Source organism: Wasmannia auropunctata, unplaced genomic scaffold (genome assembly GCF_000956235.1).
Source record: "Wasmannia auropunctata unplaced genomic scaffold, wasmannia.A_1.0 LD336078.1, whole genome shotgun sequence".
Lineage (NCBI taxonomy): Eukaryota > Metazoa > Arthropoda > Insecta > Hymenoptera > Formicidae > Wasmannia > Wasmannia auropunctata.
Genome location: NW_012026812.1, coordinates 4,851,453 through 4,852,941, shown reverse-complemented (window position 1 = coordinate 4,852,941; position 1,489 = coordinate 4,851,453). Strand labels below are relative to the sequence as shown.

Genomic DNA, 1,489 nt, shown 5'->3' with positions numbered 1-1,489 from the left:
TAGAGTGGCTGAACTCGATAGCCGATCCTACGTCACGACTTAATGAGGTGGAGATTAAAACTAGCCGAATATGAATACGAAATAAAATATAAGCCTGGAAAGAAGAATAAAAATGCTGACGCTTTATCACGAAATCCTATCGAAGAAATTAAAACTCTATGTCCGTTACGCGCCAAGCGAGCACGATCTTCCTCAAGCGAAGCTTCAATGGAAGCAGAACATAAGAAATTAAAAACTCAACATCCAAGCTTCAAAAGACCAATGATATACGAAAGTACAGGCTCAGATAACCCTGCGCCACATAAGAAAATTAGACCTGACGAATTATCTCCTTATGAAGACTCGGACGATGATAGAAAAATTCCGCAAGCATTAAAGGAAAGCGATAGTGACGATGCAACTACGTCATATTTCTATGAAACTGATTATGATACAGATGATTCTGAAATTGGACAAAAAGGCGAAAAGAGAAAACATTTAAGTAGCTCATCTAATCACGAACAACGAAAAAGACGAAAAAGCAAAAAGAAACGAAAACATGTGCATGAATCAAACAAGAAAAATGTCGAAGAACAACGTGATGAACCTAAAGACGCCCGAACATGCGGATGAAGCTGAAAGGTGCGGCTCACCGGAATGTCATAGCGACAGTAGCGCCATCTATGAGTATCCACGGAAAGCCCGTCGCACGCCCGACAACGCGCCAAAGCTTCGCAAAAGAGACGCCTCAGCGAAAACCACACAACGGGTGTCTCAAATAAACGCGTCGATAATAAAAAATCTCATGAACAAGAATATACATATGAACAAGAACAAAATATGCAATCCGAACCTATGGAAATTGCAACACATTCTAGCGATAGTTTCGAAATACATAGGAATATTGAAGTACAAGCAGAAATACATGCACCTCCTACAAATATAAAAATACTACACGATAAAAATAAAAAGAAGGAAAATAAAAATTTACAAAAACCACCTAATAAAGATTTAATTGAAGAATTAGAAGAAACCATACCGCTGAATAAAAAGGAGTCAAAGGTAATGGAAATAGAGAGCGATAACAAAATGGATTATGAAATAGAAAATAGATTGTTGGATTACCGCGAACAAAAAACTTCAAGCAATGAGACGAGTGACAGCGAAATAGAAAAAATATTTTCTCCTCCAACGTATAAAGCGAAACCGTATCCTGTAAAAATACCTGCAAAATTAAATAAAGATAAAAAAGAAAGGAAACAAAGTCCTGCTCGTCGTAAGAAGCAAGCTAAAAATTTAACAAACAAAAGATCACGAAGTAAGACCCCAAGCAGAAAAGTTATAAAAGAAATTAAACGACCAATTCCTAAAATAAAAGAAACAAGAGAAATTCCTATTAATATTCTAGATTCACGAGATCACATTTGGATGAAAAACGATCACGTAATATATTTCATAGATACTAAAGGAAATGCGATAGACGAAATTGGTAAAGAATTAATAGCTAGAA

General features: G+C 36.1%; 1 protein-coding gene across 1 annotated transcript in view; it reads left to right on the top strand.

Moving 5' to 3' along the window:
* The window catches only part of LOC105449130 (protein starmaker-like), an 8,181-nt gene extending 7,569 nt beyond the window's left edge, over positions 1–612 (top strand). The window contains exon 2 of the mRNA XM_011688131.1: positions 22–612. Coding sequence (XP_011686433.1) covers positions 22–612 — 591 coding nt within the window. The remainder of the gene's footprint in view (positions 1–21) is intronic.
* The last annotated feature ends 877 nt before the right edge of the window (positions 613–1,489 follow it).